This window comes from Echinops telfairi, unplaced genomic scaffold, assembly GCF_000313985.2.
Source record: "Echinops telfairi isolate 266 unplaced genomic scaffold, ASM31398v2 ScPeMD7_7416;HRSCAF=8454, whole genome shotgun sequence".
NCBI classification, from domain to species: Eukaryota; Metazoa; Chordata; class Mammalia; order Afrosoricida; family Tenrecidae; genus Echinops; species Echinops telfairi.
In genome coordinates this window covers 4468606-4470607 of record NW_022111316.1, presented here as the reverse complement: position 1 = coordinate 4470607, position 2002 = coordinate 4468606, and the positions used below count along the sequence as shown (strand labels likewise).

Genomic DNA, 2002 nt, shown 5'->3' with positions numbered 1-2002 from the left:
GAGAGTGCGTAAGATGTTCTCACACTGTAATGCTCTGTACAAAGTATATGGCATCTGCTGTTTCTCCCTTACCAAGTCCACCTTCATCGAAACCGGGGTTGCTGTACCGATGAGGTCCATCTCTAATGCATTTGTTTTCATAAAGACTTCAGACTGTCAAAGGTGCTATGTCTTCTTTGAAAAAAAAAAAAAAGATAACAACAACAGACAGATCTGTGTTGGAAGAAGGACAGCCAGATGCTTCTGGAGAGGAAGAATGTCAAGATTTCGTCTCCCAGCTTTGGACATGCTATCAGGAGGGACCAGTCCCTGGAGAAGGGCATCATGCTTGGTAAGGTGGAGGGGCAGTGAAGGAGAGGAAGGCCCTTGACAAGATGGATTGACACAGTGGCCACAACAGTGGGCTCACCACGAGGACTGAGTGTCAGGACGGCACTGGGCAGGGTTTCATTTGGTTGCACGTGGGGTCGCTCAGAATCAGAACTGGCTGGATGGTACGTAAGAGCAACACCATACCTTCCTGATTCCTGCAGTCATCTTGCGGGGCTCACCATGGGAAGAGATTGGTCTGGAGCTTTCTCAGTAGGGCATCCTTCACCTCCTTGTTGCGGAGGCTGTAGATAAAGGGGTTGAGCATGGGGATTATAATGGTGTAGAAGACAGATACCACTTGGCCATTGGCATCATTAGTGGATCCATGGGGCTGGACATAGGTGAAAACCACAGTGCCATAGAAAATGGCAATAGCCAGAAAGTGGGAGGCACACGTGGAGAGGGCTTTTTCTCGTCCAGCTGCAGAGCGCATCCTCCCAATGGCTGCCAAGACCAAGCCGTAGGAGGCGAGGATGACTGCAGCAGGAAGCAGCGTAACCAGTGCAGAGAAGACATAGAGAACCGATCCTGCTGTGGCGGTGTTGGCACAAGCTAGACGCAGAAGGGGTGGGATGTCACAGAAGTAGTGTGTGACCCGGTTGGGTCCACAGAAAGGCAGGGCAAAGACATTCCCAGTCTGGATAGCGGAATTGACTCCACCAAATGCATAGGAAGCAGCCACCAGCTCGAGACAGGTCCCTTTGGTCATGACGGAACCATAGTGGAGGGGTCGGCAGATGGCCATGAAGCGATCGTAGGCCATCGAGGCCAGAAGGAAACTCTCGGTGGTCACGTGGATCACAAAGAAGGTCAGCTGGATCACGCAGCCCTCAAAAGAGATGGACTTGTCAGAGGCCAGAAAGTTGACCAAGAGCTTGGGTGTGACCACCGAGGAGTAACAGATGTCAAGAAAAGAGAGGACACTGAGGAAGAAATACATTGGGCTATGGAGACGCGTGTCTGTGAAGATGAGGGCCATCATCCCCAGGTTGTCCACCACTGTCATGGCATAGATGGTCAGAAAGACTCCAAAGAGAAGCTGCTGTAGGTCTGGATAATCGGAGAAGCCCAGCAAGATGAATTGGGTGACTGGGGTGTGGTTGCCGCTGGCAAGGGCTAGCTCTCCAGGTGTCATCTGCAGATGTGACAATTGATAATCACTCAAACAGTGTTACTAGAGCATGTCCACCATGGTCCAAGGTATAGTGAGGGAGGCCACCAAGCAAGTAGAAGGCTCCTCTTCCAAGACGTTAAAGGGAAGCCTCATTCCAATGTAGAAAGGGCTCTGAAGACAGACAGACCTGAATCCTAATCCTGACTTTGGCATGAACTAGTTTTGCATCCTTGGATAAGCTGTATCTATGAGCCTTCCTTTCGGAGTCTGAGAAATGGAGAAAATAGACCTACTTCTTGCATGGTTGTGTGGCCTAAATGGAAAAAAAATATGAATGTTGAATATCTGAGAAGTAGTAGGTGATCAATAAATGTGAAGGCTCTTCCCAATCTTTGGCATCTGCCTCTATGAGATATATTTAAAACTCTAGTTGGAAATTACTATATTTTCTGCCTTTAAAAAAACCATCAGGTCCTAGGGGAGGGTGGGAGGAGAAAGGGGCAATCGATCATAAGG

At 49.2% G+C, this 2002-nt stretch overlaps 1 protein-coding gene across 1 annotated transcript; it reads right to left on the bottom strand.

The window, feature by feature from the left end:
* Positions 1–547: 547 nt before the first annotated feature.
* Positions 548–1507, bottom strand: LOC101646210 (olfactory receptor 1052-like). The gene has a single exon (XM_004714965.1). It carries the CDS (start codon positions 1505–1507, stop codon positions 548–550), a length of 960 nt encoding a protein of 319 aa, XP_004715022.1.
* Between the last annotated feature and the right edge of the window lie 495 nt (positions 1508–2002).